This window comes from Cyrtonyx montezumae, unplaced genomic scaffold (genome assembly GCF_038088225.1).
Source record: "Cyrtonyx montezumae isolate F1298 unplaced genomic scaffold, pur_monq_1.0 scaffold_7, whole genome shotgun sequence".
In the NCBI taxonomy this organism is placed as follows: domain Eukaryota; kingdom Metazoa; phylum Chordata; class Aves; order Galliformes; family Odontophoridae; genus Cyrtonyx; species Cyrtonyx montezumae.
This window is the reverse complement of record NW_027072078.1, coordinates 29,587,057-29,599,499: the sequence shown is the minus strand read 5'-3', so window position 1 is coordinate 29,599,499 and position 12,443 is coordinate 29,587,057. Positions and strand designations below refer to the sequence as shown.

General features: G+C 37.2%; 1 protein-coding gene across 2 annotated transcripts in view; it reads right to left on the bottom strand.

Moving 5' to 3' along the window:
* Window positions 1-12,443, bottom strand: part of MGAT5 (alpha-1,6-mannosylglycoprotein 6-beta-N-acetylglucosaminyltransferase) — a 108,520-nt gene that overhangs the window by 42,587 nt on the left and 53,490 nt on the right. For both annotated transcript variants that reach the window (XM_065750334.1, XM_065750335.1), the window contains 2 exons: window positions 9,407-9,483; window positions 8,117-8,206 (listed from right to left, as the gene is read on the bottom strand). In XM_065750334.1, coding sequence (XP_065606406.1) covers window positions 8,117-8,206; window positions 9,407-9,483 — 167 coding nt within the window. The remainder of the gene's footprint in view (window positions 1-8,116; window positions 8,207-9,406; window positions 9,484-12,443) is intronic.

Genomic DNA, 12,443 nt, shown 5'->3' with positions numbered 1-12,443 from the left:
ATTTAATGCTGTTCATTACAGATGCATTGGCATAACACAATTAGATCCCAGGCTTCAGTACATTGAGTACCAACTCCCAAATACAGATGTGGTGATAAAGAAAGGTAAGGGATGACTAACCAGTTCAGACTGTCTTGAAGATCTCCTTAGCCTCATTGCAATAAGCAACCACTGACAGTATTACATTATCTTTGAAAAGACATGATGCTTGGAACTTGCTTCTCTTCCCCTTGCTGACACAGTGTAAATGGGAAGTTGCTCTGCTGGATCTGCTATCACTTTTCATTGAAGCTACTAGGGGTGTAGTGGGATACAGTGGGAAGGTGAGGGATGAATTAAGGACTTGTGCTGCAAAACATCTTCTGGAAGCTGATACAGTAGGACATGAGAAGAAAAATACAGTCTTGATTAATTTCATTCTGTATCACTAATAATAACAAAGTGTGCAGGAAATACAGCAGCATTAAAGTATATCTTGTCCTTGGCCAGGAATCTTTTTGATTACATCACACACACAATGGAAAAAGTGCAGGTGGATAAACACATACAAAAACCTACACATATGTATAGAAGTAGCAAGAAGTTAGAGTATATACCTAATGTTTCAGTATGAAGCTATAAATATGGTGTTGTCCATACTGTTACAGAAGTCGTCAGCGTATCACTAAAGTGTGTCTAGATGAAATCTCCATCAGAAGTGTACAAATACTACAGCTTTGTATTTGTTTAGGTACAGATAATCATGTGGCCAAAAATTAGAAGTTAGAGTAAGATGAAGGAAGGCAGCAGACTGCATTTGGATCTTGCTCTTCAACTTATTCATGAATTCTATTTGATCATTTAAGGAAAAAATAAAATAAAATGTATAAACTAAGCTCTGAAGAAGGAACTGGGACTCCTCCCTAAGCTATCCAGGGCAAGCTTTCTCTCACAGGGTTTGCAGGAGATCTTTTTCCATTTTATTGTATCCATGGCAACCAACTGCTACACTGCTATACACATGATTTGATAAGGAAGGATGTGGTATCAGAGTACTGAACAGCAGTTAAAGAAGATTGTTTGAATCTGCAGTTGCTGCTTCCCAAGACTGCCCTTTTTTTAGATGAGTGACAAGCTGTTTTTCAGATCAGACCATACTTATCTTTCTCCGGACACATTTATGAATAAAAACAGCTGTGCCTCCTGTAACTAGTGTTGAATTCACTGCCAATCAATTGCACTTGTAGTCTCTTGAGCTTGATCTAGGGTTAAGTCCACCTGAGAAGACCCGCATTTCCTGTTTCGGCTTCACAGCTGACACTGCTGTCTAGAGCATGTGTAGACAGCTTCAAATAATTAGGTTGGATGGTACTTCAGAAGCTCAAAGTTTAAGTGCAACACAATTACATAGATTGGTGAAAAGTGTTCTGAATTGCTTAACTGGAACTACAGTTTCTATAGTTCCCCATCATAGGCAATCCACTTTTTCAGTGAATTGACCTTATATAGCACGCTGGTGATTAAATTAGCACCAAGGAAAGACTACTTCCCCAGACAAACCCAGGAATTCAGAAAAAAATGTGTTTCATAAAGCCTTTGCAACTTCTACCTGTCCTAATAATTTCCTTAGGAATGTCATTAAACAGGAGAGAAAAGTCAAGATGGCATTGCTCTACATGACAGAGCAAGGAACCTGTAATAACCTGGCAGCTGTCTGCAGCATGGCCAGTCTGGGCACCTTACACACTGAATACGTGCTCTCCCACAATAGCAGAAAGTTCTTTAAGTCTTCAAAGAGTAATAGTGAGAGTTTAACAAAGGAGATGGTGAAGGATCCTCTCTAGACACCTGGCATTACCTTCATCCTGGACTCCTCTGCATGGCAGGTGCAGCCCATCTGCAGGGAAATGAAAACCACTTTCTTTGCATTTCAGATGAGTGGTTACTGGTCAGCATCACTGACTCCACGGTGAAGCACTGCTACGATGTATCTCATGGCAATTCCAGAGCAGGAAATAAACACTACTGGTGAAGGACAGTGCATCTTTATATTTAATAGATGGCATGCAGAGCACTCAATGTTCGCTTAGAAAAGCCATTTCTGCATTTGAGGCAAAAGAACTGTTCCCCATCAGGAAGCTGACTTTTTCCTCCCTCCCTTTCAGAAGCTGAAATCTCTTATTTTGTTAGCATCTGCTCAGTGCCGTGTAATCATTTTGAAGATGTGAAAAAAATCTGTGGTATACAAGCTGACTGCTTGTTTGTTAAGTGAAACTGAGAAATGAATACAGGTAACATCGGGTGTTTGTTTCCACAGGCAATCCCAAATGGGTTCTTAACTAACTTCAGTAGCATAAGGGCATAATTTTATTCCTCTCTTACTCTGGCATCTAAGGTATCTTCCAGCAAGACAGAGGAATGCGAACCCCTTTGTAAAAAGTACACTACACAGAAAAGATAACTGAGTCCCAGTCTCTGAAATCCAGGTCAATATGCAAATAAATGACTTGGGGACAAAGTATTAAATATCATCAGCATTTCAACTTCTTAGGGAGACACGTCAGATACTGAAGAAGTTCAAGTTTCTGAAGCTTTACATTTCAGACAAGGCTACTATTTTTGCCCCTATTTTTTGTTTCCAGTGGGTGTCCAGCCTTTTGGCTTGCATGGGCCAAGTGAAGTGGAGTGAATAGGAATAGTCAAAGGTGACAAAAAGATAAGACTAGTGGGTTGAACATCTATCTTAAATACTAGATACAATACTTGGTTTAACGTTACGGCCTTTAACTATTAAGGGAAATTATAAGCAGGAGGGAAATGAACTTTTTTTGTGGTAAGGCAAAGGTAGACAGTGATAGGACAACGGGGAGTGGTTTTAAACTAAAAGAGGGAAGATTTAGATTAGATGTCAGGGGGAAGTTTTCCACTGACAGGGTGGTGAGCTGATGGAATAGGCTGCCCAGAGAAGTTGTGGATGCCTCAATCTCTGGAGGTGTTCAAGGCCAGGTTGGATGGGGCCCTGGGCAACCTGACCTAGAACTTGATCTAGCTTATGGAAAATCTGCTTGTGGCACAGGGGCTGGAACCTGATGATCTTCAAGGTCCCTTCCAACCCAAGCCATTCTATGATTCTGTTATATCGCACTGAAGAAATGCAAAACACAACACCCACCTCACTATTAAAAGCTATCAAATGCATGCAGAAGCAGCTGGAAAAATAGGACTTCTACATAGAAATTAGATTACTGAAGAAAAGTAGCAAAACCACAAGGCTTTAAGGTTTCTTTCAAGTCTGAAGAACTAAAAATAAGACTTATCTCCAGTGGTACAGTAGGAATCATGCAAAAACTACAGGAGTTCAAAGACTGGTCACTGAAGCAACTTTAATCTTTTGAAGTGTTGCATTCACTTTGAAGCAGAGAACCAAACATCGTGCTTGTACCTGAAAAGTGAGTTGGAGATCCAGAGCCTGGGATTTTCATTAAATCTGACCAGCTCTAACATGTAAGTATCTCAGAAAGTAACAAAACAAAAGCAGAGGGAGCTTTCCTGAGCTGTGGAACCTCACACTACAGCTGCCAGCCGCCCAGCAGCAGTTCCACCTGTGTGGCAGGCAGTCCTCCCCGAGGAAGTGAATGCCTAGATGAAGAAGGAGAGCAGTAAGATCCCTCCACCTTTTTTTTTTTGTTGCCATTGATAAGATGTGAAACTGTGCCCAAAGTTATTTTTCTACAAGATATTTTTAAAAGTTTTATTCTTCAGCTGCAATCTGACATTTTGCAGGGAAGCATATGTTTTTACACTCTAGAAGTTTTTTTATTTCACATTTCTTCCCAAAAGCAATGTCATCCAGCAAATTTGTAGCTGTGCCAATGGCAGAGCAGTGTTAAACAATTGCCTTTTTCATAACTAAATGGTAATTTTAAGAGGAAATAATTCTTCTCAGTGGTTAAGTTTGTGTCATAGTTAAAAAGAAACCAGTTTCCAAGTATTCAGAAACCTTAACAGTTAGCTTACCTTCAAAACTTTGTCATTTCTAATCCCTGCCTTGCTCTGTCATTCCAGCAAATACAAGTCTGGTTTCAGAAAATACAAACCTGGTTTTGCTATTCAGGACATTTGTATCTCCTCCAGTCTTTCAGAGGTTACAGAGCTCTAACTCAACTAGTTACCGAGAACTGCATGTCCTCCACCTCCAGTGATCTGGTCCCTCTAGCAAAGCAGCAAGTTAAAAGTTCAAAATCCCTGCACCTTTATTTGCAAGTCTGTCTAGAACAACTTTAAATAAAAAAACTAAACCTGAATGTCTTGGCTGCCATGCTTTGCCAATCTGCTCAAGCAGCCAAGACATAAGAAGAAAAATGGAGAAGAGCTGTTAAGTGAGCTGTCAATTATTCTTATTCCTGCAGGACAAAAAGCAAACAAGAACTGCTAGCACTTGTGCAAGCTTTGCAGAAAAAAAAGCTGGTTCTATTTTGCAGACACGCATGGTGACAACACAACCAGGGCATACAACAGTTACTCAAAGATTGAGTTTTACCCCTAGCTTTGTTTCTAAGGCTTGGCAAGTTACTTTGCTTCTCTGTGTTTCTGATCTGTATTACAAAACAAAATGTAATAGTTTGTGCTCCTTTGTTTACAGGTTTGAAATTGATTTACAACAGAAGGATGAGTTTAATATCCTAAGCAAGCTATTTCGGGAGGAAAAAGAAGATCCCAGAGTATGAAAAGGTATACATGCTTGTCACACTGGATTTGTAGATACGATCGTAAGAGCAAAAGTAGGCACATATAATTTGATGCATATACTGCCCTTTCAAACAGAGGATGTGTACACAACCATCTTATTCCTAGGGTGCTACCTTAAAGTAAAAAAATCCTAAAGTTAATATCCTGCTAGAATCACAATGCATTTTAAAATTTTAAATGAGCAGTTTTGACTTGAGAGCTCTGTAGACACATTTATCATTCAGCTGTACTACCACACTATAAACTGACAACTCTTCATCCCTGTCCACTTTGACAAATTACTCTTCCAACAGTATTTCCAGTTATCCTTAGCAGCCAACACACCTCATAAATCCACATCATTGTAGTGTTATTAGAATTTCATTTCATGCTTGCATTCGCAAACATTTAAGCTTTCAAGCCCTGCTGCTGGGCATTAATCATGGAATTAATCATAGGATTAAGAATGCCAAATTTAAACTCAAGGTTAGTAACATGCTCAACTAATATTAGTTTTGCATTCTGTCATGGGAACAGAAACTTAAATAAATAAACAGATAAATATAAAATCTTAGTCTGAAGTTTCCAAATATACACACAGATGAAGGTACTTAATGCAAACTTGTTCCATTATGAATCAAGAAGTTGCCCAAATTCTACATTTCTTCTTAAAGAACAATGTCACATCCCTACACTCTTGAAAAACCAATATTTGGCCTCTGTAAATCGACAAAGTCTGTACATTGGAAAAACAATACATCCTTTTATTAATCTATATTATCTTGATTTAAAGTTTAGAGAAATACTATGAACCCTCTAAAATACTTTGGCTAGCAGACTAGACAACAAAAATGGACAGAAAAATTCAGAAATTTCTACAAGTACAATATTTATAATAGCACTTGAAAAATCTTGTGCACAGTTAATGCAATTTAGAAAATATTTCAACATAAACTAGCTTACTTTACAGCATTCTAAGTAGTGACACCTAATGAATCCACTTATACCACTGACCAATTAAAAGATGTCTGTCATCCAACAGCAAGATGAAAATGGTTTTTTTCATAGCACTTCCTGCTAGCTGTGAAATTACAAGCAAAAAGCCAACGGCTCATAGCATTTCCTAAAAGAATAACTGAACTGTTATTTACTAATACAATTTTTCATCCAGAAAGTTTAATGTTTACTGACATAGATGACATTTAATGTTACTTAGTAATGCATTTACTGAATGCAAAGCTTTAAGTGGTAATTTTTCCCTGTTTCACCAATGTCCTGAATGTTTGATTCAAAATTTCCCTTTAAGTTTTGAAGGTTCAGGTGATCAAAAGAATTTGAATCTAAGTTCTAGTGTAACTAGTCTAACTGAGTTCCAGATCAGAATGCCCTAGTGTACTAGTCCTTGTATACTTGGAAGTTTATTTCAGGAAGGTACTATTTGGCATACTAATATATGAGTAAAACACAATATGGTCATGATTCAAGGGAGGAGGTCCTGGCTGCTGGAGCAGTAACAACTACAACATGCAATAAAAGCTGAGGAAAGAAAGAGTGGGTCAAGAAAGAGTTTACAACTTGCCCTATACCTTCAGAAATGTCACTCGTATGTGAAAGAACAAGTGTTAGTGTATATGTGAAGATGTCACGTTTCCAACACAGTTACACCATGCTATTTAGCAATTCAGTTACTGGGAACAGTATGTAATAACAAAAGAGTCCTGAATATTATTTTATAAAAACATGAATATTCTGTACTCAGCATCCTTCCTGGAAAGCTGAAGAACTCCATTAAAGACCAGGAAAACACAGCAATGTAACTGATGCAACTGAATGGTGGTTATCTGCATTTGAACAAGCAAAATTCACACTCTGAAGCATAAGATGCATCAGGATCAACATCTAGTCACATTCTGGCATGAGGATAAGCTGAAATATCAATTATGGAAAAAACTAACAGCAGTTTTCAAAACTGATGATCAGAAAAGATTATCACAGAAAGAACTGATAAGAATATAAATTGTTTAATATGTCATTAAGAACATCAGATCCTCACATTCAATTGACAGGTATCCTCATTTCTAAGGTCTAAGATCTGCATTAAAAACGAAGCATCAGCTGGCTGACAGTGCACCACAGCAAAAATGCAACTCCACTAATACAGAGACATCATGTTTCAGTAGAAACACAGACCAACTTCAGATTATAATGAAGCTGTACATTCAGCTTCTATAATAAACAAGATAAATAAAATAGTCATCCTGTGACTTTTCCATCCCAGCTTTACAGCCCATAAATTAACACTAATTACTAGCACTGTAGCAAGTCAAATCTGTGGTTAAAGGCAGCAATTTTTATTCCTTTGGACAGGTATTTGGATAAGCATTTAACTATTACTTCTGCTCAAAGCAATGCCTCGAGAAGTTCAGCTACCAATAAATGAGTAACCGAACAGAATCTGCCTTCATTACAACTGAGTTACTTATATAATAGAATTACTGTTTTAAGCCCAGATACAGAATTTAAGAATTCAACCTATTCCCACCCCAGTCTTGCAGTAACTACACAATATAATTAATTGCACAATTCTGCAATCAGATTAGCCCTCCAATTTGTCTACAGGTACAAATTCACTATGTATCTATACCACTACCCAGATCAGTGGCAGCAAGTTGGAAAATTTTACTAATAAGAAGGAAAGAGTCGAGTGACCAAATACGTCTGACTATTTCTGGTATGTACACCACAAGCTAGTAACAGAGCTCATAGTAAAACTCAATTGACAACATTTCTTCTTCTGGAGAAGTATTACTCAGGAAACAGGAAATCCTCGAGAAATAAACAAACAAACTCAGCTGTATACAAAACTGGGTTTTGGTTCTGATAGATACCAAAAAACTTTAAGCGACATATCTGTAAATTCACTCAAAAATAATGACTTCTGGGAGTTATTATTTTCTATTAATACATTCCAAACTGTCTCCCATCAGGAAATGACCATGCTTCCTAGGAGGACTTACCACCGTGTTCTACGTTCCAAATTTCACATTCCAAAGACCTTCCCTAATATTTCTCTCTACTGCTACCTCAGAAGCTACACAGATAACAACAGCAAAAGTATTCAGAAGCAAAGATCTATAATAAAACTTCATACTTTAGATAATACTTTAGATAAACAGTGAAACTCACTGAATGGAAGCTGTTGACACCAATTCAGTTATAAACATTGAGATTCTCCATCCTAGAAACACCTGGAGGATTTAAGAAATATGTTGCCATTTTTCTTAATTATTGTTTTCTAATCGTTCCTGAAGAAAATTATGATTTGTTTTGAGAAATGCTTGCAAATAGTTACCAAAAACTACGGAGGCACCATGACGTTCTCCCTAGAAGGTTAAAAAAAATTACTGACCTCACTGAGGTAAATAAAAAAGGAGCATGTGGACCCATCTACACCATAGCTTGCATAACAGGGATCTGACCGCCACATATCTTTCATCCACTGAAACAAAATAAAGATACAGTCTGTTAGGATTATCACATAATAACTCTAAATTGCACTATTTCACACTGAAGTCAAAAATAACAGAGGAAAGCTGTGAGTCACCATATCCAAGCAAACAAAAATGACAAATAACCAAAAGGAAGTTTGGGAATATGTTGCAGCACACTGCATCTCAGCATTCAACTACACTGAGGAAGAAATTACATACCAAGCTTGAGTACACTTCATACAAAATGATAACTAGACAAACAGAAGCAAATATCAAAATGAAAATATATTCAAGGATTCACACATCTGGGTGTGGCTGGAGTTGACTTCTATTGCCCCTGTTACAGCTGCTCTGGAATGTAACAAGCTGTTTGAGTTAAAAGGTTGGAATCTGCCTGATTCTGGCAAGAATCTGACATTTCCAAAGAAGCAAATAATTCGCTTACACTCTTATTTTAGCATCCAAATGATGTATTGCACAGCCACTTTGCAGCCAGTATGTGAAAATGCACCAAAACACAGCCCAGAGATTCAACAATTAGAGATATCTTTAAAAAAATAAAAAACTGAGGGAAAAAAATAAAAACACCTGACTCTAAGAGCTATTTATTTACAGAAATAAGGTAACAAAATTCTGCATATACTTTTCCAGTTGTTTACGCCTTCAGTAAATAAATCGTAATACATGACAATTGTATGTGAACATCCAGCAATTTAACCTTTATCCAACTATTAACAGTCTCCTTGCATTTGAAATGTAGTTTGGAAAAAAAAATTTCAGTTTCATCAAGTTTATTATTTTTCCTTTCCAATGGAAGTCTGATGATTTTCCATATTTAATCTTTCCAATTGCAATAGTAGTAAAACGTATGATTTACAGAGAATTAGATGTAAATCCCAGAACCATAATGGAATAATCGTGTTCTATTCACTCATTTTTAACTTTTTCTTTCTTTAAAGCTTTTCATCTAAATGAAGTTTTAGGGTAAACTGATAAATGTCATCATCCTGAACAAGACAATGGCTATCTGAAAAAGAGCAACTTTTCTGTTGGGAGCCTAAGTTCTAAGTTTTGTAGTGACATGTGCTCTTATACATCATCTTTTTGACCCAGTTTTTCTTTTACACCACTGAATAGTGACTTCATGCAACATACGTTCCGCTTTTTACAAAGTAAACAACAGAAAATTAAAAACAGTTCACATTTACCTTTATTTTCCCTTCACAGTGAGGAAAACCATCCATAGGAGGCAATTCACACTGTTCTTGGGCTCCATTTATGAGATCTAAAGAGAAAATATACACCATAACTGAATTTTGTTTCACAGTTCAAACAGAAAACCTAATGAGTCCCTCCTTTTAAGAATCTACATCCAGACACAGCTGAGGAGTCCTACTGTGTAGCATTTGTTATTATATTAAAATTCAGAGGAAAGCTCCTGTTCCCATCCTCAACACATTACCAGATCTGAACTACAATTTGAAACAGAGGAAACATAAGACATTGGTTGGGCAATGTTTCCCAGCATGTCTAGCTCAGTTCTTAATTCTTGTTGACTGCTGTAATGCAGAGTATTATTAAGCACCTACCTAACACATTAGTACACTGAAAGACAATGCATTGACAAATTGAAAACACGAATGTGAGCATATAACAAATCCAAGAGCTCACAGATGCTTATTAATGCAGTGCTCTATTTGTGAGGTCCTGAGACATTCGATATATAACTGAAAATCCATCCTGATGTTTAGACAGCAGCCATGTGTTCACTTTGCAAATGTCTGTGGCTGATTAAAGATTAACAGCTCTACATCAGAGTTGGCTAGTGCACAGCAGGTGAAACTGAACTTGTGAACAATTATCAGTTATTTCAGTACAAAGTCTGGCACATTCACATGAGTCACTTAACAAATTTAAGCTAAGCCACCTGACCTCTCACCAGAAAAGGTACTTCTTTATTGCTGTGCATGAGTAAGGAGAGACTGGGTAAAGTCACACGCCTCTGACGTTGCGCTATTTGAACACCAGTTCACAGGTACAGGTCTTCACTGCTCTCACAATTAATTGCAATGTCAGGGACTTTTGTTTGTTTTATTGAAGCTTTATAGCCTCCAGGAGAAAACTATGGCTCAAAGATCAATCTGCAATAGGGAAATGATTTTTGGTTTGCTTCCTAATCACTCACTAACAGAACAGTAAAAAAATAAAAATAAAAAAAATCAGGATCTGTGATTGCTATATACATGCTTTGTCAACTTTGCTATGTACTCGTCCTTCAAATAAAGTGTTTTGTGTGAGGCTTAAAAATTACTGTGCTGTTTTTAATCTGTTGTACAGTTAGAAAGACTGAAAATAATTCGTAAAGAATTCAAAACGATAGTAAACTGAACAAAACTTATTAATAGAAACAAAAATGCAAATGAATATTTATTCAATAGTGACTACTGCTTGGTAGGTATTTTGTTTGTCACACTTTATTTGTCACACAAGTTTTAAAAATTTCTATTTATTTAAAAATTTCTAAAAGTTCTATTGGTTAAAGCAAATGAAAAAGTCACGATACTGCTGAACCTGGAGACTGTGATACCAGCAGCCTATCTAGCCCCCTAAGGGCCAACTCTTCAGTCTTCAGAGAATATAAACATCTTAAGAATTTAACGTGACAAAGAATCTTGTACATTTTAGAATACTGAGGCTAAAACCCTGATTCTTAGAGTAAAAGAAAACCTCCTAATGATCTATAGCACAGATAATACCCCAAATCAAATCAGTGTTCCTATCAGAAGGTCTCACAAAAGCAGAACTCTCCTTAGTGACAAAAGGATATAGTAATCATCTCTCTTTTTCTGCTTTTGATCTATCAATAAATGTACTTTTCTTACTTGAATTCATGGAATCTGCTCTTTTTGCTTTTGTGTCTGTTCAGAAATCTGGCATTTGAGGTTAGAAGCAACACTCCAGTTAAAGCTTTCTTTGTTTGTGCAAGATCTCCCTCCCTTTCTCCCACTAATTAACACATTCTGAATTTAATTCACATTTTCCTCTCCAGCTGGTAAGAGAGAGAATTTGCAGTGTGAGCTGAAAGAACAATCAACATATTCAAAGAAATCAGCAAAAGGTTACAATAATTTTAAATGCAGAGCACAAAACGCTTTTACTAGCATTGTAGAATCTTCAGTAGCAAAAGCATTGGTATCATTTAGAGAAAATTAACTTTCCTACTGCTAGTTCATCCTCACACCAGCTGTGCTGCTGTGTTCCATTAACACTACTGAAACTGATGCAATGTTAGGATATTTCAAGTAGCAGTCAAGTGGTTAATCAAAATGCAGCCCAGGGGACCACTAACAGCCCCTTACAGCATTACTAATGCAGCTTAGCACTGCAGTGGAAAATGGTCCTGTGTGGTCCTCTGCACAGTCAATATGCAGTGCTGCAATGGTGAGGCGTGAAAACACACCATTCTCCTCAGCTCCATACCACTGCATTTGCAGCAAACTGAAAGAAAAGTGGGAAAAGCTGCTTGCTATTATATGTAATGTGGAAAAAGAATACAATGGATACAGCATGATAAATATGAATTTAAGCAAAGCATTACCCCAAGAAAGCTGTAACCGTAGCTATTAGAATCAGTGCAGCCTACATCCTATTGCAGCCAGTACACCATGATGTTTTGTGAGAATGACTTTTTTTTTTCCAACTCATGACCATGGATAATATTGTACCTGCTACTTTAACTGAAGAAAAGTCTTCTGTGGTCCTCTTAAGCTGTCATGTTGACAGCATTGGAAATTCAGAACATGCAACACTTGAGCTTTTTATTAATTCTGTCCTTGGAAGCACAGAACTATGGGGCAAGCCACAGTTGCAGACAGTTAAACAAACCTCTCCTGGGCATAACAAAGTTCACTGGAAAGAGCCATGGAAACAAACAAACTAATCATGGAGTTATCTGAGTCTTCCTTCCCACCAAGAAGCCTTCAGAATGTCACCCCAAAGCCCACAGGATGAAGTACATGGAAACACGCAGACAAACATTCTTTTCACCATAGTAACGTTAAATAAAAATGCCTGTTTTCAGCATTGCTGAAACTGACTTGTCAGTCTGCCTTGCTACATATTCACAAAGGTGCCAGATATCTGACAGGCATCCACGCCATCATTTTAGATGACAAATACTGAAGTTTGCAGCCAAATTAGTCTTAACATCTTTAAAGTCACTTGAGCTGTTAAGGAGAATTCAAC